Source organism: Lipophrys pholis, assembly GCF_963383615.2.
Source record: "Lipophrys pholis genome assembly, chromosome: 12".
Classification (NCBI taxonomy): Eukaryota; Metazoa; Chordata; class Actinopteri; order Blenniiformes; family Blenniidae; genus Lipophrys; species Lipophrys pholis.
Genome location: NC_137641.1, coordinates 29,218,768 through 29,244,596, shown reverse-complemented (window position 1 = coordinate 29,244,596; position 25,829 = coordinate 29,218,768). Strand labels below are relative to the sequence as shown.

Genomic DNA, 25,829 nt, shown 5'->3' with positions numbered 1-25,829 from the left:
AGTTGTCAAAGTTTATCTTGATGTAGTTTGGTGGTTTTTGTCTCGTTTGCTCACAATGTTGGTAAAGTTACTTTCAGTTCTGGAAAATATCACGAGAAGAAGTGAGGAAAAACAACGTGAGAAAAAAAAGAAAAGAAAAAAACAGACAGAAGTCGAATGTGAAGTCATGAAAACAACACGAAAGACAAATAGAAGGCGTGAGAAAGTACTGAGTAGAGTATTGATGATAAGCGACTAAAACGAGACAAAACCACAAAAAAAAGACAAGGGAGCCTTCAATGTGACGACGACAAGGAGACAAAACGACCACAAAGGACTTATCTGTGTCTTTTCTGTCCGGGCGTCTCCATCCTGATCCGCCCCTGCATCACACACACTGAACTCCTCTTGGGGAAAACTGGACATTAGACGAGGCTGGTGTCAAATTACAAACTCTTGGTTCAGACGTGCTGCTGCACTGACAGAGATAAGTGACTGGTTACCGTGGTAACCACAGTAATTAACAGGAACTTCTCTCACCGGGGGAATCGAGGAGAAAAGTTCAGCTCAACGTGTCGTATTATAATTAATATTAGTATTATTATTACGAGAGACTCAACTCCTAAAATGTGTTTTAGGAGTTGGGTGATTGAAATGGGTAAAATGATGTTGCATGAGGCTGGTGTCAAATTCCAAGCACCTGATGTCGGCTGTCGGGGGCAAGTGTCATGTAAAGAAGCAGTTAAGAGGTGATAAGAGGACAGTTAGGAAGCGGAACATTTTATTTTTCAAGATCATGTGCCGGAGTTCTGTAGCGTTTCTGAGGAGAAAAGTTGAACTCGGCGGGTCATCTCATCCCACACCCTCTCTTGCTCTTTTCAAGATGAGGCTGGCGTCAAATTACAAGCACTTCATGCTCCAGGAATGGGGACTGTTCTAAGACATACTTTGCCAGTTTATTTGCTTTTTTTTGGGGGTGGGGGGGGGGGGGGGGGGGGGGGGCAGGGGGGGTACCCAGGTTTCGTGTGCAAGTATATCATTAGTGACCATATTTTGTCACGATAAGGCTGGTGTCAAATTACAAGCACTTGATTGTACATGTTGAATGAAGGTTTCCCGGGATGGGGGGTCACATGAAGAACCAAAACAAGATCATTTCAGAGGATTCGACTGGCGGCAAGAATGTTTAGGGGCGGAGTTATTTTTTGTGACCAAATTTGGACGTGCTGGTTACCGTGGTGACCGCAGTAAACACTGCTGAAAATTTCACAAACTTTGGTGCCGTTTTGTAGCGTTTCTGAGAAAGAGAAAAAAATTAAAAATAAATAAAAAAAAATAAAAAAAATCTTGTCATGTCACATCAATGTGAATCATCGTGTTTGGCCTGGCTGAGGCTGGTGTCCAATTACAAGCACTTGATGCTGCCTGTTGGATGAAGGGAGTTCATTCATTCATCTGGAGGTGAAGACAATGTGGTAGAGCAGCACCGGACCACCCCCCCCCCCCGGTCCCCCCCCCCCCCCCCCCCCCCCCCCCCCCCCTCCCCCTCCTGAGGAGTACATCCAGGATCCAGACATTCATGGCGGCGCTCCGACGGGAGAAACTCGATGGTTCGGTTGCGTTTGGTCGTCTCGTCTCGTTTAGTGTTTGGCTTCGCGTGTAAAAGCAGCTTTGGTGATGAATCTTACAAACGCCATCGGGTCGGGTCGCGTCCTCGGACTCGAGAGCGTGGGCCGGCGTCACGTTAGCCTGCGGCGCCACGTTAGCCGCCGCCGCCGCCCTGCGTCCCTCCGCGGGGGAGGTTCGAGTCGGGCGCCGTTTTCAAAAGCCGGGAGCGTGTCACCGCTCCGTTAGATGACGTGCGTGATGTAGAAGGTGAACTCCACGTCCATGGCGGTCTGCGGGACGCTGGCTCCGCCTCCGTGAATGACCGGGATCAGGGCGCTGTCCATCTCGTTCATGTAGCGCTGCGGGAGGAGGCGGCCTCCGGAGCCGGCCTGGTACTCCACCTGGACACACACAGACGTTCAAATCCTTCGTTAATCACCTTCGCCACCAAACGCTGGCCGGTTTAAAAAATCCCCCAAAAAACTGCGATAAAACCTCCCATACAAAGCGGATGAGACAGGCGCCTCACGGAGGAGATCAAAGCTCAGCGTCTGTTGCCATGGAGACGCTTCCTGCTCAGTGTCTCACACAGTGACGTAGCTACCTGACCTACCTAGTTAGCATTGATATGAGCTAACGCCGAAGATGCTAAATCGGTTCCGTAAACAAATGTGGTGTTGGTGAATGTCTGCGCTCTACCGAGTGTAGCTCTAGTCTATTTATTGGTTGATATATATGTATTTTACCAACTTTTCGCAGAAACTATTGACTCAACTTGCATAAAAATCTTTCAGGGTTGGTTTGTCCTCATCCAAAGACGGTCCCATTAACGTTTGAGAGTGATCGGGTCAAAGGTCACAAAAACCTCAAAAATGTATTTTTGTCATAACGTGGTCAGGATTAATGAGAACGATGTCAACGATGATGTTTCAATTTCCTATCCTCTGACATGTCACATGATGCAGTGACGTCATTACCCTGGTTAGCTGTTGGGGGGGGGGGGGGGGGTCAAAGGTCAGGGGGGGCTCACACATAGTAAAATGGTTTCCATGGTGCCAAATTGGTGAAGGTATGCGCTCTACCGAGTGTAGTTCTAGTGTGTCTGGACCTCTGTGTGGACTGAAGGGGGCGGGGGAGGAGCTGCAGACTTGAGCGTTACCATGTCGGCCTGCGTGGAGATGCGCAGCGACAGCGAGTTGATGCCGCTGCAGGTGAGCACGGACAGGTGAGGCGTCAGGGCGCTGCACGTCGCCACCGCCATCTCCTTCTGGAACACGCTGCAGGACGACAGCACCGAGGGCAGGCTGCAGTCTGCAGACTTCAGCTGGTAAAACACCTGTACACACACAGACACACACAGACACACACACACACAGTTAGCCACTGCGTCCGCGGCACAGCAGCTGCAGCAGATGTTCGGCGCTTCACCTCGGTGCACCTGATGGATCGACCGCCGCTGTCAAACTCGGCGTCCTGCTGAATCCGCACGCTGTGAACTCCGTCCAGAGACCTGCTGTCCACACCACTGCTCCTCCTGCACACACACACACACACACACACCAAGCTCAACTCTGTGTGTCTTTGTTATACACTTGTGTGTGCATGGTTGTGTGTGTATGTATCTGCGTGTGCCAATGTAAGTGAGTATGATTGTGTGTGTGTGTGCACACATGTGCTATATGTGCGTATCTGTTTTATTGTCTGTGTAACGCTGCGTCTATGTCTTTGTGTGTGTGTGTTTCTTTCAGTGTGTGCTTCTCTGTGTATGTTTGTTTTTCTGCCAGTGTATGTGTGACATATTAGTACGTGTCTGTGTGTATCTGTTTCTTTCTGTGTGTATATCTGTGTATCTATCAGTGCGTATGTGTGTGTATTTGTCTGTGTTCTTGAAATTTGTACATGTCTATCTGTGTGTGTCTCTGTGTATCTATCAGTTTCTTTCTGTGTGTGTGTGTGTGTGTGTGTGTGTGTGTGTGTGTGTGTGTGTGTGTGTGTGTGTGTGAGACTGTCTGTGTGTGTGTGTGTTACCCCATGTTGATCTCTGGCTTCCAGTCCAGCCAGCGCACGGTGACGTTCTCTCTGAGTTCTCCGCCGTCGTTCTTCCCACAGGGGATGGTGAAGTGGTTCTGCTCCCTGAGCGCCACCCGCAGGGCCTCCATGGTCTCAGGGGGGATTTGAACCATCAACCCGTCTGACACACACACACACACACACAGGTCAGTATCCTGCAGCAGGTCTGTGATGAAGTGAAGCCACAGATGAAGGTTTTTTTTTTTTTACCTTCTACGATGCTCGATTTGGCGATGAAGCCTGACGAAGCCTTCAGGGCGCCGTTAAACACCACAAAGCTGGCGCCGGTCACTGCAACACACACACACACACACACACACACACACACACACACACACACACACACACACACACACACACACACACACACACACACACACACACACACACACACACACACACACACACACACACACACACACACACACACACACACACACACACACACACACACACACACACACACACACACACTTTTAACCATATTTTTATTTTTTAGAGGCGTTTGAGGTCAGTTCAGTTTTCAGAAAACACTGAATCAATACGTGTAATTTATGAAAGTAAAACTGACAAATGAAACAGTTGAAATGTAAAAATATGCTGAATTTCCTGCAAGTTGTTGGAATAATATATTGTGTTTAAACAAGGTGTATTACTACATTTTTTTGCACTTTTGGAAGTTTCATCTCAACATTTATTTGACTGAATTTGTAATATTTCCACGCCGAACGGGAGAAATTTGAGTCAATTAAAAGATCGTGCCGTTTATGGACGAATTTAGGGGAACTGAAGTGGATCAGCGAGAGAACCAGACTGGATTTTGGATGATATTTGTGGTGCGACAGACTGGGGAGGGCTCCCACCTGTGCGGGTCTTCCCCGGCATGCTGTTGGCCTGAGTCTGATAGTTTCCGTCCTCGTTCTGGAAACACACCAGGTGGGAGTCGGCCGCCGAGCTGAAGCTCGCCCCGATGCTGATCACGTGCTCGTTGGACGAGTTCACCACCTTCTGCATCTGGAGGAAACGTGCGGACGACACGGCTGTGACACGAGTCGCGGGCCGAGACGTCGCGGTGCCGTCCGGCTCCGCCTCACCTCGTTGAAGCTGCTCTTGGGGATGTCGATGTAGCTGTGGCCCATCTCCATGTGGATCCTCAGACCCTCTACCACCGGCAGGCTGTACTGGTAGTTCCTCAGATCCTGCAGAGCAGCAGCCAACGTGTTCATGTACTGGAGCAGCTCTGATGAAGGCATGGAGCATCTTCCTCATCTAACATTAGATTATAGAGCATCTTCCTCCACGAACATCAGATCATAGAGCATCTTCCTCATCTAACATCAGATTATAGAGCATCTACCTCCTCTAACATCAGATTATAGAGCATCTTCCTGATCTCCAACATCAAATCATAGAGCATCTCCCTCATCTAACATCAGATTATAGAGGATCTTCCTCCACGAACATCAGATTATAGAACATCTTCCTCATCGAACATCAGATCATAGAGCATCTTTCTCATCTAACATCAGATTATAGAGCATCTTCCTCCACGAACATCAGATTATAGAACATCTTCCTCATCGAACATCAGATCATAGAGCATCTTTCTCATCGAACATCAGATTATAGAGCATCTTCCTCACTGAACATCAGATTATCGAGCATATTCCTCCTCTAACATCAGATTATCGAGCATATCCCCCCTCTAACATCAGATTATAGAGCACCTTCTTCCACTAACATCCAGATTATAGAGCATATCCCCTCTACCATCCAGATTATAGAGCATCGTCCTCTTCCACCATCCAGATTATAGAGCATCGTCCTCTACCAACATCCAGATTATAGAGCATTCCCCCATCTAATATCAAATTATAGAGCATCTTCCTCCTACTAACATCAGATTATAGGGTATCTTCCTCCTCTGCCATCCAGATTATAGAGCATCTTCCTCTACCAACATCCAGACTATATAGGGCATCTTCCTTCCATTAACATCCAGACTATAGAGCATCTTCCTTCCATTAACATCCAGATTATGTATCACAGCAACACTACAACCACAGGATTATGATATTGCCAGACTGATGTGTTATTTCGTTGACCTTTTAATTAGTTGAGCAGTTCCACTGTGATTTAAAGCGGCACCCTGTAGCCAGTGAGAAAACTTTCTAAAACAATAGAATAAGACCGGACCCAGGATCGAACCCTGAGGCACACCACACCAAAAGCAATGCGTTTATTTTTTCCTTGGTTTTTGTGTTTGTGGTTTCTGCCTCGTGGCCTCCAGGTATGAAATAATCACAGCTGTCGACTGAGTTTCCTAACAGAATCAAATACGAGTGGGATCGTTGGTTTGAGGCGTCACAGTCATTGTTATTCTGCTCCTGCGGCTGCTCTGGACCCAAACAGTGACTCATGACGTCCTGAAGGAGGCCGAAGCGCCCGCTGCCGTCCAGTCACCGTCCGACGGAGCTTAGATTTACATTCGTTCCACCACAGCCGAGGTTCAGGGAATAACCCCGTTACGAAGAGCGTTTAACATTCAGCTGCTGTGGCTCAAACCAAACCAACATTTTCACAATGAGTCTCAATTCCAATCACAAGCTTCCGTTTCTGTTAAGAGTGCCGATTAATCTCTGAGACTTGGTTCAGCCTGTGGATGTCGTGGAGGTTCTGTGGTACTTACAGCCAATAAATTCATGATGGTGTGACCCGTCTCTCGATACACAGAATCCCGGAAACGGATGCTCATCACAGCAGTGGGATACACTGGAACGAAAAAAAGATAAAACTATAAATAGAATCTGTAAATCTATAACTATAATTATATCGTATAATATTGTAATGTTGTAATATTTCCACTTTAATCCAACAGATTATACATTTATTCTACTTGAAATGTTTCTAAAAAGAATCAATATAATTGTTTCAGCAGTTTGTTCTATTTTCATGTCTATTGTTATTTTTGATTTGTTTGCCCCCAAAGTATAATTGTAAATATGTAATATCACAGAAACCTTTGGGAGTAAATATCAATTTATTAATAAAAATTGTTTCTAGTGAATTTATATCAATTGATAATTATTTAATAATCATTTTAAATGATTAAATAATTGATTTTGAATAAAATCTAACTAAATAACAAGTTATTTCATGACAATATTTTTTTTTGGGGGGGGGGGGGGGGGGGGGTTAAATTTATTTACATTGTCAGATCTATATATTTTACAGCTCATTGTTTTCCCTATTTGACATTCGCCGCCACTATTTGTGACGAGTCTGTCAGATTCACTAATGTTTTATATGTTATTAAATGTTGCTTTTTTAAAAATGATAATTATTGACTGTCATACATGCAGAGAATGAAAAAGGCCAAATCTCAGAAAAGTGATTTTTGCTATGACAGAACCTAAACTCCGATGTGATTCCTCACCGTGGTACTCGGCTCCGAGCCGCAGCAGCAGCCTAAGCGGGAACACTTTGGCCCAGGGGACCTCCAGCTTCTGGACCAGCAGGCCCAGCAGGAAGGGCGGCGGGGGCAGCGCCAGGCCGTCCAGCGGCTGGCAGCTGGGGGAGAAGAAGAGCATGCCGGCGTGGTCCTTGCTGCCCAGGAAGCTGCTGGTGAACGTCACGTTGTCCAGCTCGTCCACGAACCTCCCTGTAGACATCAGACGTGTGGAACTGAAATTCAAACCCGACGATCGTTAAAGAAAAAGTGTGTTTATTTTTTTAAACAAGGCGGAGTACCTTTTAGGGCGTCCTGGTAAATGGTGAGGTACAGTGTGAAGAGGTCTCTGGGCAGAGTTTTCTCCTCGGGGAGACACTCCAACACAAACACCAGCTCCTTCTGACCCAGAGCCTGGAGCCCCGTGGAGCCGAAGCACCAGCAGGGCCTGCTGCAGTCTGGAAACAGGAAAACACCACCAAACATCCACCCCTTTTAAAACAACCACTCACACGTCGGCTGGTTTAAAGTCAGCTGCTTCAACACACACACACACTCACAGGTGACCAGCTTGACGTTGACCAGCAGGTTGGCGTTGAGGACGAAGGTCAGAGGTCGAGGGCCGCCCTCCTCCAGGAGGTGCAGGATCTGACAGGGGGCGGGACTTTCCTCCACCAGGACGTCTGAACAGGAAGTTGAGCGAATTTGAGGTCAGAGAGACAATCTGGCAGTGGGCGGAGTTTTCACTCATTTCACAGTGATAATCTGACTGTGGGACTCATCTCAGGGATTATACAGGGGCAACGCTACAGATTATATACAGGGGCAACGCTACAGATTATATACAGAGGCAACGCTTCAGATTATATACAGGGGCAACGCTACAGATTATATACAGGGGCAATGCTTCAGATTATATACAGGGGCAACGCTACAGATTATATACAGAGGCAACGCTTCAGATTATATACAGGGGCAACGCTACAGATTATATACAGGGGCAATGCTACAGATTATATATACAGGGGACGCCAGAACATATACAATGGCAAGAGAACAGATTGTATACAGAAACAAGATAACAGATTAAATACAGGGGCAACACTACAGATTATATTCAGGGGCAACGTTGAAGCTTATATACAGGGACGATGCTACAGATTAAATACAGTGGCAACACTACAGATTATATCCAGAGGCAACACAATAGATTACAGAGAGGTAAGAGTATAGATTATAGAGATGCAACAGAATAGATTACATAGAGAGCCTTCTGTATAGATTATATAACAATATTATAGTTATGGATTATATAGGGGTAGTGTAGATATAGACTGAATGGGGCAAAAGTGTAGTTATAGAATGCAAAGTGCAACAGTATTAATCCAGCTAGATATAGATATATAGAGTTCATTACTTCCATCTGCTCCTATCCTTCACGATTCAGGTCGCGGCAGTGCTGCTCTGTCTTTATTTATTTATTTTCCTCCATAAACAGCTGAAGGTTGAACACGTACCTCCGCCTCCTCCTCCTCCTCCTCCTCCGTCGTCCTCTCCGGTGGTGATGAGCAGTGGAGGTAGCTCGTCCTCGTTCTCCGGCAGGAGGCTGGGAACCCGGTTCACCAAGGAGCCAATCCCAGCGAGCAGCGCGTAATCCCAGGGGCCTGACACCGGTGCCCGAACCACCTCTGCCGTCCCAGAAGCCTCGGGGGCAGAAGAGTCACCGAGTCCAACCGCCGGGCCGGGCTGCAACGAGAGGGACAACTTCAGCCGTGCTAGAGCAGCTTTTCACGTAAAGAAGTCAAGGTTTTTACTGACAAGTAGAGCATTCCCAGAGGTGTTCAGAGACAGTTCTAAGCATTGGTCATCGTGATTGCAGGACGGCTCTGAGGGGCAGGTGTTTGAGCAGTTTAGAGTGTCAATTATTCAGATTTTGGTCATTCTGAAAGTGTTCAAGGACATTTGTCAGTGTTTTCCATCCTCTGTTACTTTGAGTTTGTCAATACTGGCGAGGTCCATTCAAAACACAGATCTCAGTGCGAGTCAGTCCAAGTTTGTGGATTTTCTCGAGGTTTTCAAAGACAATTCTCAAAGTCAGTCTTCTATTTTTGTTTAGGACATCGGAGAGGTGTTCAAGGACAGTTCTGAGGATCAGTCACTCATGTTTTCATTGTTTTATGTAGAGGCATTTAACGACAGCGTCGACTCCAAGTCAGTTATCCTCATTTTGCCTTGATTTTCTGGAGCCTCTCAAGGAGTGTCAGTCGACTGCGTCTGTTGATTTTTGAAGAGTTATTTTGGAGATGTGTTCAAGGGCAGTTCTAGGTGTTTACAGAAACGGTCAGTCGTGATTTTGCAGTGGCGCTCAAGCAATTAGCCGTTACCCTTTTCGTGATTTGTTCAAAGACCGAGAGTCGATTGTGTTGATATTGTAGAGCCGTTTGTTTTCACTGATTTTAAAGAGGCATTTAAGGACAGCTCTGAGTATTGGTTATCAGTGACTCTGCTTATTTTGCAGATGTGTTTTCAAAGACAGTTTTCAAGTGCTGGTTGTCTTTATTTAGAGGAGATGGTAAAGCACTGTATTTTTTGAGGGGTACTTGGAGTACCGGTCCAAACGTCAGTCATTTCAGCAGTCAAGCAAAGTTCTCAGTGTCTGTAAGATTTTTTCTTCTTATTTTGGAATGTGTTGGTAATCCATAATTTTGTTGAGGAGTTCAAGGGCAGTCCTTAGTGCCAGTGTTGAGCGATTATGTTGATTTTTGGAGGGGTAACAGTCAACTCCCAAATTTGGGTGTTCCTATTCAGGGGATAACAGAGGTATTCACGTGCTATTCTGAGTGTCGGTCTTTTGTGCTTTTATTGAATACAGTTGTAAAGTCTTACCGCTGTCGGGTCTGGAGAGACGCCGCTGAACTCCTGGGAGCTCCGGCGGCTCGTCACCGACAGCCTGCTTGTGTCCGCCACCTCCCCGTTTGGTAGGATGCCGTCGGCGAACCACACCCGCTTCTGTTCTCGCGGGCAACCTGACGACACACAGAAAACCGAGCTGGTCAAGGGAAACCCGGCCAACAGTCCGGCTCAGACTGGGTACGGAGGGTGAGAGGAGCCGTACTGTCGTTGTTGGGGTGCTTGAGAACGGACACGGGCACCATGACGGTGGGCGGCGGGGAGTTGAGCGTGCCTGCGGCTCGAGCCTGCTGCAGAGGGGGGATGGTGCTGCAGTACTCAGATGGGACGTTGGGGTTCGGGCTGGGACCTGTTGGACTCATCATCCGCTCCAGGGCCTGAGCTGCGGGGAGAGAGACGTCCTTTCAACTTCAGTTAGATTCAACCTCGAAAAGGTGACCAACGGTTCTGGCGATCCTCTGACTTCTACTGCTGTCAGTCAACGGTGGCAATGGTCCGTAAAGTCTTCACGCTGACGACGCTAAACACGCATGACGCATACGGAAGGAGATGTCTGTCCATCTTCTGTGTTCGTTGCGCGTGTCATTTGGTTCGCATCCGGGGAGAAAAACATAGTCATACCGTTGATGACCTGCGGGGGCAGTGTCGTACAGTAAAGCTCATGTGCAACCAGCCGAAGGAACAAAGACGACAACAGATACAAGGAAAGACTGAGAGAATGTATGTATGGGTTTCGGTTCGCACCGATTGGCGATTGAGGGGATGAACAGCGAGTGTGAGAGAGAAAGACAACGGGAGACTCTTGTCGCATGTTGGATGTTTTCTTTAACAACAATTGCATTGTGAGTCACTGAACTATTGCACGGAGTGAAAACACAACATATTTGAAACAATCGGCACTCTGAAATGTTTGGAAAACGTTCAGTCTGAACAACAAACGTTTGTGAAGCACAAAATCGACGCCGTTCCTCACTGACCACTGTAGCGTCAACCAACTGTACCGCCAGTTGTGCTTGGATATACTCAAAACAAATATCATAAGCTGTGTTAGTGAAGAATAAAAAAAGTGTTCTTCCTGTCTCGCCAAGGATCAAACTGAACTGAAAGTTCAATCAGCACTTTGCTGATACATTTTTATCTCTGATAAAACTCCAAGAGAAAGAACAAGTCTTCAAGAACTTTGGATTCGGACTCTTCCAACAAGACTTAGAGATGCAGCATGTGGACAATCAAACAGTCACGGTCATGATGAGAAGTAAGAGGACAGAAATTTCTTCAAGAATCCAAAAAACACATACTTTTAACTTGTGATCAAACACAATAATGTGCATGAAGGGATTTAATCCTGACCCCTATTGGTGGCTGCAGGGTCAGTGTGAAACCAGTGAGGGAAGCACGGTGGGTCCGATCTTCTAGTTTCCAGGTCATGTATTCCTACTGGACTCTGATTGGCAGCTTCACAAACAAATGGTGCCATAAATGTTGACGCCACAGTAACGGAACCGTTGAACCAGACTGGCAGCAATCCAGCAAAACGACACCCAGCAGGTGAGACGCAGAGATGATGGAAGCTTCTGCTGATCCGTGAGGAGGAAGAGGTTTGTTGGTACATCAAGATAAGAGAAAACAGCAAACTTCCCTGGTGATTTGATGTTCAGAGTTTTGGGAAATGTCTTCCAGAGTGTTCTTCGTGCAAACAAGGAAAACTACGGTTGTAGTGAGGAGTTTTTCTGAACAAGTGCGAGGAGGTCGACAATGGCAATGGAGAATTCAGAGTGTTTGGACGAAATTAACACTTTTTCCTCCAACAAATTCTACATTTCCTATGATTTACTGGATGGAGACGTTCCGTACATCCAGTAGAAATTGAGTGGAGCTATACGATGAAGAAAGACTTTTGAAGGAAGGTTCAATGTTTACATCTTCCGGTTCTAAGTGTGCATGCTTGGGTTGTTTTTACAGACACAAGGAGACAAAAGTACAAGTGAATGAACGTTTCATCCATTACTTCTAAATATACCCATGGCTGAGTGATGTATTGTTGCTCTGTTGCTTCATCCTTGGAAACCACATTAATTCAGAAGCCTTTTTCTGTACTGGTCCAACTAGTTACGTCTTTCATTAGAATCCTTTCAGGACTCAGCTAGTCTGAAAAAGACAGAAGTTTGTAAAAAATGAGGCACAACCCAGTCCAGAAACAACCCAAACATCAGTACAAAACCCAGTTTCTCTGAAGCTAAAAAAAAAACAGGCGGCACTATTTCAAAACGGAGTTCCAATAAAACACGAAACGGAAGTAAAAACCGATCAGAAAGAAAAGAGCAAAACCCTTCCAGAAACCATCTGAATCCCAGCAGAGAAGCAGCTTTAACTCAAGTTTTGATATTCAAGGCCAGCTGCTAACTTTTGAAACATGGATCCGAAAAAACAATAGAAAATATCTGAGTCAAGTCCAAAATACAAAATTAATCTTGCCTTAAAGTAGGCTACAAGTATCAGAGAACCCAAAGGAAGATCACCGATGAGAAGCCGCTTGTATTCAATGCAAATAACAGCTAAAAATGTGAATTGGGTACAAGTTTATTTTTACTTACAAAACTCCACATATGACTTAGAAACAATCCAAAAGCAAGTTCTTTAAAAACACTTAAAGCAAACCTAAATCCCAGTTACAAAATCAGTCTAGAAATCCAGTTAGAACGCAGAGCTGAAAATCTGTTTAAAACCAAACCACGACCAGAGGAGAGTACAGCAATAAAGTAAAGGTTTTAGAGTAGTCCAGGGGAAAAAAAGGGGGAAATCTGTCTACAATTGATAAAAAAAACACATATTTTTCAAATATTGGTTAAAGGGCTGAGATTTTTGGTCTAGAGAATAATCTAGTGGAACCCAGTCCACATAACACTAAGGAACAGTCCTACAAGCAATTTCTGTGGCAGGAGTAATCTGAATACTTCTACAAGCATGTTCCTTAATAGGAATGTTCCATGCGACTAATATCACTGTTGACTAAACATTAAATTTAATGTGTGCTCGTGTAAAATCTTTTAAAAAGGCTCAACGTTAAACAATAAAGTTATGTGGAACGATTTCAATCATCAAAAGTCAACGACAATAAAAACAACAAATGGGAACTAAACTTCTGACATCAGCCTGCATTAGGCGATGACTCGTGCTCGTTCGGACATCGTTTACCCAGAGACGCTGTGATCCCGCCGAGTTGTGGAAGATGACGGATTCCATCGCCACAATGAGCTTCACAAGCTCCGCCTCCAACTTCGCTTCCTCAAGGTTTAGAATCTTACGCAAGTTAATGGAACATGTTTGTAAACACGATGCGGGGATGCTAAATGCTAAAGGCTAACCTCCAGAGTACTGCACACAGCCAAGTGTCTTGAAATTAGTCGCCACCATCCCAACTCAACCACGTGTTCTCGTGTTCGGGCCGTTTGCAGCTTACTGTGGGCAGAGGGAATATAAATACACAACCTTGGACCGATTGACTTTGCAAAGTCATCGCACGGGTCAGACTGTCCCCTCTACAGGAAAGAACCAGTCCTATCATTATGTTTTTTTTTTCTTAGGTTAATTAGAAGAATATATCTAATAAATAAAAAGACATTAAGCTCGTCTGCGTAACAGTTTATGACATTATATCTCAATACTTGACTAAATTATTGCATCTTCACTTGATTTCGTGCAGATTTACCCGCGTCACAAGAAAATCAAAACAACTATAATAAACAAGTGAAACTTCACAGGCAGGAGATTTTCTCTCACATAAACCTGGTGATAAAAGTGCGATGCACTGTTTACCACGTTCTGCTGTGGAGGCAGCAAACAGCTGAATGGAGGACAGACGCGAGCCGTTACGTTGAGAGGACGCTGCTCCGGGGAAAAGAGCTGACGCAGCACTCGTCCACATTATATTGATTTAAGCATCACGGGAGCTGATCGATCGGGTGTGTGCGGGAGACAGCGTGGCGTACACAAGCCGCAAACAAAAGTCCCACCAGTGGGAGTTTTTTTTTTTTAAACCATACTGTGGAGAGGAATGGATGACACGGCAGAAATTAAACTAAAATAATAATAATAAGTAGTCATCCAGGGCTTCGGGGTAATTACAGAGAGCTAATTGCTTGAGCGACCCCGTTTCCAGCGCAGGATGTCAAAACCCACAGAATGAATCAGAAAAGTTGGCACGCCAAAAAGTGAGACGCTTCTTACCTCATCCTCATTTCCTCCTCGAAGACTAAATCAGTCCACATCCTCACACTGACCCCAGAGCAGCTCACTGAAGCTGCTGCTCACTTTGTTTCACTGATCGCTGCTGTGTGTGTGTGTGTGTGTGTGTGCGTGTGTGTGATGTCAGAGGAGAAGGAGGAGGAGGAGCAAATAGAGAGAGAGACGTTCGAGCATCCGCAAGCCCCCCAAAGTGGACGTCCTCTTTTCCTTCTTAATTTAGACGGCCTGTGAGCATCACATGTGTCCACACACACACAATCAAGGACAAACGGCAGCGTCCTGCTCCCGACTCTCCTCCTCCCTTTCTTTGCTTTCACCATCCATCCATTTCACCCCTCCTCCTCCTCCTCCTCCTCTTCCTCCTCCTGCTGCTCTACCCTCTCCCCGTATCACTGCTGCAGTCTTTAATAGGAACATACAGCCTCTATTCATCAACCTGAAACAAACGCCTGGTTTAATCAGTTTGAATGCGAGCTGGGGGAACGAAACAGACACGGGTATGAGATACTGAAAAGCCTGCAGCTACTCTGAGCAGCACATCTTTTTTTGTCTATTGTGCCTTAAATATTCATAAAGCACAGAATAAAAAAAAAAAAAAAAACGTTATCAAGTTTTAATGTGGCGCAGAGTTTGGTCTATTTTAAGATTTAAAGGTACAATGTGAGATTTATGATCTGTGGAACGTTAAAAAATAATCCTCAAACTAAATTATTAGACCAGCAGAATGCATCACAACCATCTGTTTGTCATATCTAGAAGTAATGCTGACAGTGTACATGGCTGTATGAATGCAGGCATGTGTGTATATAGATGACTTCTGTCATGAAAGTCTGTTGTATACATATGTATGTGGGGTGTGTGTGGAGATTTGTATGTATGTATGTATGTATGTATGTATGTATGTATGTATGTCTGTACAGTGCTGAAAAAAGTTTTTGGACACCCTGTGTATTTGTGAAATATTGCATTAAGAATCACTCTGAGGTCTTCAAATGCGATTACAAAATATTAAACAAATCTTAAAAAATGCCATTAAACTAAAAGTGGATTGGTTCTGTAAAACCATATCACTTTTGAGTATTGGATCATTTCTATACCAGTGATCCACTCATGAAAATCGGGAATTTTACTAAAAGACACAACTTTTGTTGCTGTGATTGGCGCCTATATAAATTCAGCACATGTGAAAGTTCTTCAGAGACAGAAAATGGCTAAAACAAGAAACCAAAAGCAAGAAACACTATTGAAGACACAGATTCTCAGCCAGGAAAGATACAGCTGCCGCCAGAGAGCCAGGAAGTGCAGATGCATAGACACAGACGAAGCAACGGATTGGAAGACAAACCAAGATCTGGGCGTCCAAAGATTTCTTCAGCGAGAAATGACGGCATCCAGATCCGCATGTGGAGGGAAAACTGCCGAATGACATCACAGCGAGAGGCTGAGGTTCTCGCGCTCCTGTGGGTGCGAAAGAAAACCCGACGAAGCATCATATCCAGTAGGATCAATACCTACTGTCAAGCACGGTGGAGGCAGCATCATGGTTTGGGGATGCACAAGTGCTGCTGGTGTTGGTCATTTCACTGTCAAAGTATCGTGTGGTTCTCGAAGCCCCACCTGCTCCCTTCTGTTCAGTCAAGGTCAAAACTGGAGGTTTGAACAAGGGAACGCCTCTTGTCACGCATCCCGGCCCAGCAGAACAACACCAGGGTGTTACAGTGGCCAGCTCAGTTCACCGGAAATTGATCATCTGAATCAGACCTTTTGAGAATCCACCACAAAGTGGAAACCAAAGAATTTAGGAGAATTTAAAGGGGCAGTTCAAGACAAATGGGACAAGATTAACCTTCAACCGTGCGAAAGACTAGATTAGGGCTGCACTCCTCGTAGCAGGACGAGTCAATATCGATATGATGACGCTATGGTTTATTTATCTTCTGTTCAGTTTTGAACACATTATTCTTCGTTGGCTTTGAGAGACAAAGTTGAGTACTGACATATTGAAAGTGTCAAGAATTTAGTTTGTTTGTTTTTGTTGTAAACAAACAAAAAACCCATATAATTTGTATTTAACACTATTTGCACAGGGATTAGTATTACGTAGGGACCAATGGTCATTTGTAGTAATTGCGAAGGACGTCTGATCTTAATCGATGGACTAGTTGCAGAAACGGCCTGATGAAGAAGAAGAAGAGGGACATTTCTGGGGTATTGAGAAGGATGACATGCGCAGCAGCAGGCGGTAAGACACACCTCTTGTTTTCGGCGGCTCGTCATCCCGACGGCGCTGCTCGCTGTGCTGAAGTTACGTTGAGGCTTTGACGTGTTTATTGTTGCCATGACGACTACATATCACGTGACAACAGCGGATGTTGCGTCCGAAGACTTTTTTTCCACCAACGTATGTACATATGTATATATGTGTGTGTGTGTGTATCTGTAAATATGTAAGTTTATTTGGGGTAATACCAACAATAATCCTTTAAGAGTCCATTAATAGAGATTTTTCACTGTAAGCACACAAAAAGTTTCGGAGGTTGAAGCTGGTTTGTTTTGCTCGTTCGTCATCGACCTGTTTTTACCCCTGGATATTTTCAGAGGTACGATTCCCCGAGCGAGCGTCCTCTGGACGGCGCGGCGACGGGCACAACGCAGCGGGCATCCTCACCTTTGTGTATGCTGTCGAAGCAGGTGATGCACACGCGGGCCTCCTTCTCCAGGTACTTCAGTTTGCACTTCCTGTTGCAGCACACGGCACAGTAGACCTGCCAGGAGGGAGGGAGGAAGAGAGAGAGAGAGAGAGAAAATGGAGGACAACACATGGTTTACAAGGAAAACTGAAAGCATCGTGTGACACCTTGCGAGAGGCACAACAATCGCACGTCCCAAACAGTGCGCTCTAATTCTTTAAAAGACTTATCTCAGACTTTAGGAGGCACGGCTCAGTGGAGCTCTGTGGCGAGTTGGAAAAAGAGAAGTGCTGACTCATGTTCTCTGCTCCCATCAAGCCACAGAGCTACTTATAGCACTGGAATCTGCTCCATTGGATTGGAATATTTTATTAAATATCCAGCTCAGCCACAAAAACACCTTAATCGAGACATGGGACTTGGTCAATCCTTCGCATGGAGTCATGGGAAGTTACATATAAGAAACTCTTTTAATAATTGAAAAAAAAGGGGAGTTTTCTGAAAACCTCCAGAGCGAGTAAATCTGAGAGTGAATCAAAGTATGAAAGCCTGAAAGGAGAGTGTCAGTATGGAGCTAATGCTAATCAGAGATCTGTTACTAACATCCCCTCGCTGGTTCTCATAGTATGTGCTCTCTCATTTGTCTCAGCCTGTGCTCTCTTTCTTATAGTCTGTGATCTGTCTTTGCCTCTCCTATAGTTTGTGCTCTCTCTCTCTCAGTCTGTGGTCTCTCCATTTTCTCAGTCTGTTTTTCTTATGCTGCAGGTTTATTGGTTGTGTTTGTGGAGGAAGGAGATTGAGACGTACCTTCCCACAGGCTCGACAGTGGTGCCTCCTCCTGGTGAAGGTGAACCTCTGCTCACAGTTCATACAGTTCGGAGCGTCTGAGTCGGGCACCCACTCAGGCTGTCTGCTCCCCAGCTCCTCCTCCTCCTCCTCCTCCTCCCTCCTCAGGCTCCCCAGCAGGGGGTCGTCAGCTGGGGGCTCCCCGGGGTACGGGGGAGGCTCGGAGAGCTCGTCGTAGGTCGGGCTGAAGGCGGGCGGCTCCTCAGCAGGAGTGGGACCGACCTGGAGAGCCTCCTCGTCATGGAGTCCGCTGGGTGCCACTGCGGAGCCGCTCTCCTCTCCGTCCTCCCCCTCCTCGCCCCCTGCTGGCGGGGATGAGGCTGTGTGGCAGTGGGTCTGTTTGGGTCTTGCCCCTCCGTAGGGCGGCGGCTGATGGGGGCTGCCGCTGAGCTGAGGCGAGTTATGTGCCACTGCGGCGCGGTCGAGGCACATGGTCTGGTCGCTCTCCGGAGAGGAAAGACCCTCAGGGTCGTCGTGTGCCCCCGACAGGGCCTCCGGCTGGGAGCTGCAGCAGGAAGTGCAGCGCTCCGCCTCCACGTGGGCCTGCAGGAAGGCGTCCAGCTCCTCGTCTGTGACCAGCAGCTCCGCCTGGTCGCTCTCGGGGAGATACTCGAAGCCGAACTCGGGGGGATCCGGCGGGCTGGGTTGGGGGGGATCTACAGGAGAGCCCCGCCTCCCCTCAGGAGATGATCGACCCTCGGCGGGCCGGAGGGAGGCGTCTGTGATCACTCCTGAGCTGGACTCCACCGCTACGGCGTCAGCGGCGTCAGCCTCGGTGCTTTCTGACACGTCGGCCTCCTCGTGCTCCTCCTCCGTCTCTGCTGCGGGGGCGCTCTGCTTCACCAGAGCGCCACACATGGACACGGCCATGGGCAGGCAGGACAAGCCCACCACTGCGCTGCTCGAGGGTCCGGGAGACGCCGCTTCCTCCGAGCGTTCCTCCTCTTTCCTCTCAGGAGGTTCTGGAGTCTCCTTCAGTCTGCTCACAGAATCCGATGGGTCGACAGAGTCCTCCACCTGGTCCCGCTCCTCCACGTCCGGGGGGCCGCCCGCCGACAGCGACGCCCCTGCTGGCTCGCAGCCTCTTTCCATGGCTGCCGGGAGAATGACGTCCAGCAGGCTGAGGGGGGCCGAGGGCCCCGAGTCCAGAGCCAGCAGAGCCCGCAGCCCTGGGGGGGCGGTGCACTGCTGTAGGGGGCCGTCAAAGTCCACCAGCAGCGCCTCCTTCTCCTCCTCCTGTGCCGGCTCCTCCACCTGCTCCTGCTCCTCCTCCATCTGCCTCTCCACAGCGTCCAGCTCGCTGAAGGCGTCGTGGCTGCTGGCTCGCACCAGGATGGCCGAGCTGGTGTCATTCACCAGGTCGCACACCGGCTTCAGGGTCCGGTCGGGGCATGGGGGGGCCGAGCTTTTGGCTGCGCCCCGGTCCACCGAGGAGAGGAGGTCCACTCCTGTGAGCGGCCGGCCGGTGGCCTCCAGCTCTTCGGCCTCCTGGGGCGTCCCGCCGCTGGTGGAGCCATAGTGGAGGGCGTTGAGGTCCGGGAGGCTGGGGGGCACGGGGGAGCCCTCCGAGGGTAAACACTGAGAGCCCACGGAGGAGAAGGGGTACGAGGGGGGCTTCAGGAAAACTGCTTTACATTCAAGCTCCTCTGCAACAAGGAACAAATACAAACTTCAATTTCAAAGGCCTTAAGGTTCAAATAAAACACTATGTGCACTGATTAGCCCACAATTTAATGAACACTGAAAACAATGCAGTTTTCATGTCGGGCCACTAGTGGGTGCTGTTGATTGTTTTTGTAATGAAGCAGAGAACAACACGCTATAAACATTTACAACGGGAGTACATGGACTTTCTAGACTCTAGAAAGTCCATGTACTCCCGTTGTAAATGGAGTACATTGTTAGAATCTAGAGGACAGACCACCAAATTGGGTTATTATTACAGTGACTGTCAAAATAAAACACCCAAGTCTCCGGAGAACATAGACTGGGAGTCATGACACTCTGGAGGAAACATTGTTCTAATTGGCTCAACTGAGCATGTGCACAACTAGTAGTTACTAGTAGTGGCAGAGTTGCAGAAAAGTTACGTTTTCCCCCCGTTGCCATGGAGACAAGAGCCTTTTCAAAAAGTTGCGTTTTCAGAGGCTCTGAGCACCGTCGTAAATGGACAGACGAAACACGACAAAAGTTTTCCACTTTCACTTAAAAACGTTAGAGTAAACACAGCCTTAGACACGCAACCGAAGCTACGATGCGTGCGTCAGTATGAGCATTAAGGCTAATACCTTTCACTTTGGATCGTACGTCTGTAGACGCACGACGTCAGAGAATTGAGCTTCAGATCTAAATTCATGCACTTTCCAAATATAAATGAGCTAAATTTAGCTCAGGTGAGGATATAACAGTTTCTGATGTGAACAGATTTCTTTTAGTTTTTATTTTTTTTTAATTGAATCAATGAGATTTCCTCATAAACAATACTGGCGTGTTTGATCTCACCGGTGTTCAGCTCGAAGTCGTCGAGCAGCTTGTCCAGATCGCATACAGCCGCCTTGAAGAAGCTGTCCATGCTGTGCCAGAACAAAAGGGCCTCGGCTCGCCGCCACTTCCTGTCAACACACAGGGAGAAAAGTAGGTTACCTGTTAACTCATTAACTCACCAAGACGCTCTCATTTCCTCGTCAGACTGAAAGCGATCGCACCACTTGGCACGTCCTTGTTGATTACTTGTAAACTTTCAGCTCGCCCCCAAAATGTTGGATGTTTTCAAAGCCTGAAGGCCCGTGTGAGCTTCTGTCTTCACTGCTGTGTAATCCAGCCTGTTTCAGTGAGCTCACAGATGTGTGGCAAACAGTAATACCCCCCGATGACCTGTGGAGGCAGTGTGGAGCAGTATAGCTGTAGTGAGAGTTAGCAGCTCGGATGCAGCTAAAAGTTAACGGCGAGCAATGAAGAGCTAACAGTACAGCTAGCAGTGAAACTGACAGCTGTGGCTAATAGTTAGTAGCTGAGAGAGAGGAAGTAACAGCAAACAGTATTAAGGGTTAGCATTTAGCAATAGGATCAAGCAGGAGCATTTAGCCGTAGTCTTTAGCAGTAGCACTTACAGCAGCATTAAGCGGCAGCACTTAGGCGCAACATTTAGCACCAGCACTTAGCAGTAGCATTCAGTGGTATTATTTAGGGGGAGGCTTTTGTAGTAGCATTTAGCGGTAGCATTCAGCGGAAGTATTTAGCAATAGTATTGAGCAGTAGCATTTAGCAATATGATTTAAGACTAGCATTTAGCAGTAGCATTTAGCAATATGATTTATGACTAGCATTTAGCAGTAGCATTTAGTGGTATTATTTAGGGGGAGGCTTTTGTAGTAGCATTTAGCGGTAGCATTCAGCGGAAGGATTTGGCAATAGTATTGAGCAGTAGCATTTAGCAATATGATTTATGACTAGCATTTAGCCATAACATTCAGCGGTATGATACAGCAGTATCATTTAGTGGTAGCAATTAGCAGTAGCATTCAGCGGTAGGATTTAGCAGTATCACTTAGTGATAGCATTAAGCTGTAAGAGTCAATCGTAGGATTTAGCAGTAACATTTAGCTGTATAATTTAGCAGTAGCATATGTAGCAGTGTAATAAAAAGGTTTTGTTAGTTGCCCGGAGTCACTGTGTAACTGGTCCATGACAAATGTTCTTACCTTTATCCAACTTAATGCCCTATCGTTGTGGTCAAAACATTAAAAGAAGCCCATCACAATAACCTCTCATAAAAGAACTAAAGCTTGGACATGGCTTAAAACTTAGTGGCAATACAAAAAGACCAAATTCAAACACCTTCAAGTGAAATTGATCAGAAAGAGCGACAGCTATTTAAGTGTCTGATTTTCTTTCCTGGTGCGCCACTGAGGAGGCTGAACAGGAGGAAGTCAGTCATGCTAAAAGTTGTCCATACCCACAGAACATGTGGTTGGTTTCCCACGTGACAGTTAAAAACATTCCGCTGCGGTCATGTGACAGGTCTCTGTGAAGAGGTCAAACTGGAAAGAAATACCAGATCAACCAGTGGTTTTGTCTTTAAGATATGAAAGTATTTTCATGATAAAATGTTAAGCCACAAAACAGCTTAAATGAGTAAAACCAGAAAAATCAATGGAATTCTATACATTTAGCCGCCTTTCATATTAAACCTATGATGAGTCCATTCTTTAGAAGTCGCACTGGGAATAACCATTTGTTTCTAAGTGTCCTATTCACAAAGACGTACTGTTCGTTTACGGGGGGAATTACTACATTAAGTGAACGAGCAGGAAATAATATTAAGACTTTTTTTAAATTGAAGATCGCTCTGGTTTAATGCAACTGGAACAAAACCGGGAAGTCATCAGGATGGCACCAGGAACGCACTGGGAACAAAACTAAGAACGTCAAGGTCACGCATCAGGAATAAAAAGAGAAATGCACCAGGAACAAAACTGGGAAAAGTACCAGGAAAAGAACCAGGAATGCACCAGGAATGTACTGAGAATGTAACAGGAAGCCTGGGGTTTAACAAAAAGCAAACAAACAAAAAGACATTATTTTCTTGTGTGAGCTCTGCAGCCTGTCGTCACAGGGCCGGACGGCCACTTCATGGATTTGTTCTAATCATTTAATTCATACAAATGTCAGTTAAACGGGATGACAGCTATGGAGGGGAGAAAAGTGCTTATTATGGCTGTAAATTACAGGCTGACTTTATGTGTCTAAAACCTACAAACTCAGCAGATTAGCACCCCCCCCCCCCCCCCACCCCCCTGCGTGCTCCATAGATTCATGTTTCTGCAGTTCTGTCAGACGTGACCATTGTTATTAACCTCATTATTACAGCCTATCGACCCTCATGGAGCTAAATAGACCTGGAACAAGTCAAGAATAATAACAAAAACATCCTTCAAACATCTCTGCTCCGCAGCGCTCTGAGTCGTCCAAGTGGGCGAGACAATCCGCGCACGGAAAGGAGAAATTAAATTAGAACGATCTTTTCGACATCATAAAATAAATCCTGGTCACTGAGGCTTTGAACGATGTTTCTCTGTGTTTGTCACGGTTGTTCCCAGTCTGTTCAGCTCCATTGAGGGTTGATCTGGAATAATGGGGTTAATGGTCACACCTGACAGAACGGCAGGAACATGAACTGATGGAACGCAGAACTACTCGTTCCATTGCGCTGATGAATTAATATTCCAACACAAAACACACTGACATGGAGGAAACTCAGCCTCAAAACAACCGGATGGAAAATCTAGACTAAAAGAAGAGCAGTGAGGAAGTTCAGCCTGAAACGGTTCTGCTGGAATAAAGTGAAACTGAGCGATCGCAGTGCGTTTGCATCGCTGATGAATTAATATCGTATAATCTCACCAAGTCAGCATCAACAAGTCAGGAATGTTCTGGCTTTGGCTCCAGTAGGAGTGTTGCTTTTATCCTGCTGGATGTGTGTTAATTTATCATATTCTCAGAATTGATCCTTCAGTAATCTGTAAACTGCGCTGCAGAGTTTCTCCCTGTGTGATTGGTCAGACGCTGCGAACTCCGCCACTTTCACGTGAACGCGCACACCTCGGTCTGGGTTGACCCACCGAGTTGATAACCTGCTCGGTAGTAACGGTGATCAGAATCCAAAGTGTCTGGCTCAGTCAACCCAGGAAACAGAGAGATCCTGGATATGTTGATCACGGTTGGCAGTTCAGGCCTCTGATTGGTCAGTAGACGGCGCCTTCATTCTCCACTCCGGAGTTAAACATCAGAGTACTGGGGTGATTTATCCCGGTAAGCAGTCAATCTGCTTCACAGTACGGAAATCCCAGGGTTAATCCTGAAGTTACCTCGATAAAAGAAAATCCTGAGTCGTACTACAGGCCCGAGGTTGATTGTGGCAACATGTTTTGTTTACATGTACACGCTGTGTTTTACACTGAAGTCACGTTTTACAATGCGAGATTTGGAATATTGAGCGTGAAGAACATAAACCTATACTTCTTGGTTATACATATTTTAATATTTATATCTTATCTCTCTGTATTATATTTTTCTACTAGTGTGTGTGTTTTTTTTCTATTGTTGTCACTGAGGTAGCTGTCACAACATTTCACTGCTGCCAACACTGAGTTTTAACATGATAGAGTGACAAAAAAGGACGTATATTCTTATATATATATATATATATATATATAGTTTTATAGAGGTCTATGGGGCAGAGCCTGATACTCTAGTGTGTGTTGAGCTCTGCAGTCACACTATCAAGTCAAAAGAGGAAGCTCTTGTGCGATCTCTCTTTTGTGATCAACTGTGTGTCTCTTGATCTGTGAAGATTTTAAAAAATCCTGTAGCGTGTGCCAAGCTTAAGTCACACAATCTGAAGGGAGGCAGATTTCTTCATAACACCTGTGACAGTTTAAACCCAACTAATGCGATTAAACACTTTTTAACATCACCTGGAAATAGAAATAATACGTTTAATGTTACAAGCGTGCCGCTTCTGTTGTGTGATGAAAACATAAGTGGGTATTTTTAAGCGTCGGAGAGGAAACTAAACTTCTGCACTGTTTAGAGATAATTAGCTATCGAGCTAATTGTTAGCTGCTAACGCCAACAGGGCTACAAAGCCGCAAAACGAAGCGATATTAAGTGTTTTTAACGCAGCGGTTCTAAGCTACCGGATGATCCGTGCTCCGTGTCGTGTACCGACGTGTGACCGAGGCGTGTCAGCCGGATTCAACGCGATTGCCGCCGATGTGTGGCTGCAGTTCGCCGTTAGCACGGTTAGCCTGGTTAGCCCGTGTGTTTCTTACCAGCTCCAGGGTTTTATTCCATGACCGCGCGCGGACCGTCAGGCTGCCGGTTCGAAACCGCACGGACCGCTTCCGTGGTACCGTCTACCGGCTCCGAGGAGAGGCGGTATGGGCGGGGAGCTGCTGGGTTTATAGTCCGGGGCACAGAGCTGCTGCAGGATCCGCTCATACGGCCATCTTTGATCAGAGCTGTCGGGAGGTCACAGGATCCTCTCAGGCCCCGAGCAGGAGCCGCTCTACCGGAGAGATGGAGCCGCTCTACCAGGGAGATGAAGCCGCTCTTCCGGAGAGATAGAGCAGCTTTACTGGGGAACGGGGGCTACTCTCCCGTGGAGATAGAGCTGCTCTTCTGAGAAGATAGACTCGCTCTACCTGAGTGATAGAGCTGCCCTTCCACGGGAGCAGCGGCCGCTCTACCTGGCATATAGACCTGCTACAGGGGCTGCCCTATAAGGGGAGTAGGTGCCGCTCTACCAAGGTAATAGGAGTTGCTCTACAGTGGGAGTGGGAGCCTCTCTACTGGGTAGCCTGACGAACGTAGGGGTCGCTCTACTGGGAGAGCAGGGACCATTCAACCAGGGCAGCAAGGGCCACTCTAACAAGGACCAGGAGCCGCTCTATAGTGATATGGAGCTTCTCTACCGGTGAATATGGGCCGCAATACCGGGGAGAGGGAGCCAGTCTACTGAGGGTGAGCAGAGGCCGCTCTACAAGGGTGCGGGAATTGCTCTACCAGAGAAACAGGAGCCACTCTATGAGGGTGTAGGAGCTTCTCTACCGGGTGAGCAGGGGCCACTCTAGCGGGAGAGGAGGAGCCGCTTTACTGGGGAGATGAAGTTGCTCTATCGGCGAACATGGGCCACTCATCCGAGGTGCACGACCTGCTCTACTAAGGAGCAGGGCCTGCTCTACCAGGAGAGCAGGGGCACCTCTGTTGAGGGAGAAGGGGCTGCTCTACCTGGGGAGCAGGAGAATCGCAGGAACCATTCTACAACAGAGTGGGAGCCGCTCCACTGGGAGCATGAAGCGCTCCCCTGGGGAAGGGGAGGGTAGCAGGAGCCGCTCTGGCCACACGGGAAAGGCACCCGGAACGCTCCAGGAACGAACCGATTCTTAAGTCCCTAAACTCACCTGTCCAGGCCGATAAAAAAGGTTCAAAATACACAGAAAGGATCCAAACCAACGCCAGATGATGAGATT

At 46.8% G+C, this 25,829-nt stretch overlaps 1 protein-coding gene across 2 annotated transcripts; it reads right to left on the bottom strand.

Moving 5' to 3' along the window:
- Nucleotides 1-1,546: 1,546 nt before the first annotated feature.
- Nucleotides 1,547-24,814, bottom strand: zfyve16 (zinc finger, FYVE domain containing 16). Of its 2 annotated transcripts, XM_080477710.1 has the most exons (18): nucleotides 24,630-24,814; nucleotides 20,299-20,408; nucleotides 17,758-19,442; nucleotides 16,929-17,025; nucleotides 10,221-10,397; nucleotides 9,992-10,131; nucleotides 8,623-8,851; nucleotides 7,666-7,788; nucleotides 7,408-7,563; nucleotides 7,094-7,318; nucleotides 6,347-6,429; nucleotides 4,752-4,856; nucleotides 4,521-4,671; nucleotides 3,868-3,948; nucleotides 3,616-3,778; nucleotides 3,016-3,121; nucleotides 2,747-2,923; nucleotides 1,547-1,988 (listed from the first exon to the last, which is right to left on the bottom strand). In XM_080477710.1, the coding sequence occupies exons 2-18, from the start codon at nucleotides 20,366-20,368 to the stop codon at nucleotides 1,830-1,832; spliced, it is 3,927 nt and encodes a 1,308-aa protein (XP_080333836.1). In that variant the 5' UTR covers nucleotides 20,369-20,408; nucleotides 24,630-24,814; the 3' UTR covers nucleotides 1,547-1,829. The 2 variants fall into 2 exon arrangements, with proteins under 2 accessions (XP_080333836.1, XP_080333837.1); XM_080477711.1 differs by lacking the exon at nucleotides 10,221-10,397.
- Between the last annotated feature and the right edge of the window lie 1,015 nt (nucleotides 24,815-25,829).